The sequence below is a fragment of the Eimeria tenella genome, genomic scaffold (assembly GCF_000499545.2).
Source record: "Eimeria tenella Houghton genomic scaffold, Eth_scaff1925, whole genome shotgun sequence".
Classification (NCBI taxonomy): Eukaryota; Apicomplexa; class Conoidasida; order Eucoccidiorida; family Eimeriidae; genus Eimeria; species Eimeria tenella.
In genome coordinates, this window is record NW_013541766.1 from 252 (window position 1) to 812 (window position 561).

The following is a 561-nucleotide window of genomic DNA, read 5'->3' on the forward strand; positions in this document are numbered from 1 at the left end:
CAGCAGAGGAAAAGAAGCTCCTCCTCAATGTCGGCAGCAGCACCGTAGACGCTGCGCTCGTCTCCTTCAAAATCCTCAGCAGCAGCAGCAGCAGCAGCAGCAGCAGCAGCAGCAGCCAGCAGCAGCAGCAGGGGACCCCCCTCGTCTCCGTCTGCGGCTGCAGCAGCACTGCAGCAGGAGCCGGCAGAGCCATCGACCTCATGCTCGCAGAGGACCTCAGAAAGTAAGACCCCCAAACCCCAAACCCCAAACCCTAAACCCTAAACCCTAAACCCTAAGAAGCAGCAGCAAACTTCTAGAAGCCTTCATACTTAAAGGCGCACATATAAGCCTAAGGGGCCCCTGGGGGCCCCTTGGGGGCCCCCAGCAGCAACTTGGGGGCCCCCCGGGGGCCCCTGGGGCTCCCGGGGGCCCCCCGGGGATTTCTGGGAACCCTCTAGGGTTTTGAGGCTGTAAGGGGGCCCCCTTGCGGCGGGTTTGGGCGTAGCGGTGTCCGCTTGTTCCAGGGTTTAGGGTTTAGGGTTTAGGGTTTAGGGTTTAGGGTTTAGGGTTTAGGGTTTA

At 60.8% G+C, this 561-nt stretch overlaps 1 protein-coding gene across 1 annotated transcript in view; it reads left to right on the plus strand.

Annotated features, from left to right (window-relative positions):
* Positions 1–200: 200 nt before the first annotated feature.
* ETH_00033810 (uncharacterized protein) overlaps positions 201–561 on the plus strand; it is a gene marked incomplete at both ends in the record, with an annotated part of 899 nt that continues 538 nt past the window's right edge. The window contains one exon of the mRNA XM_013374109.1: positions 201–223. Within this exon, the coding sequence (XP_013229563.1) occupies positions 201–223 (23 nt within the window). The remainder of the gene's footprint in view (positions 224–561) is intronic.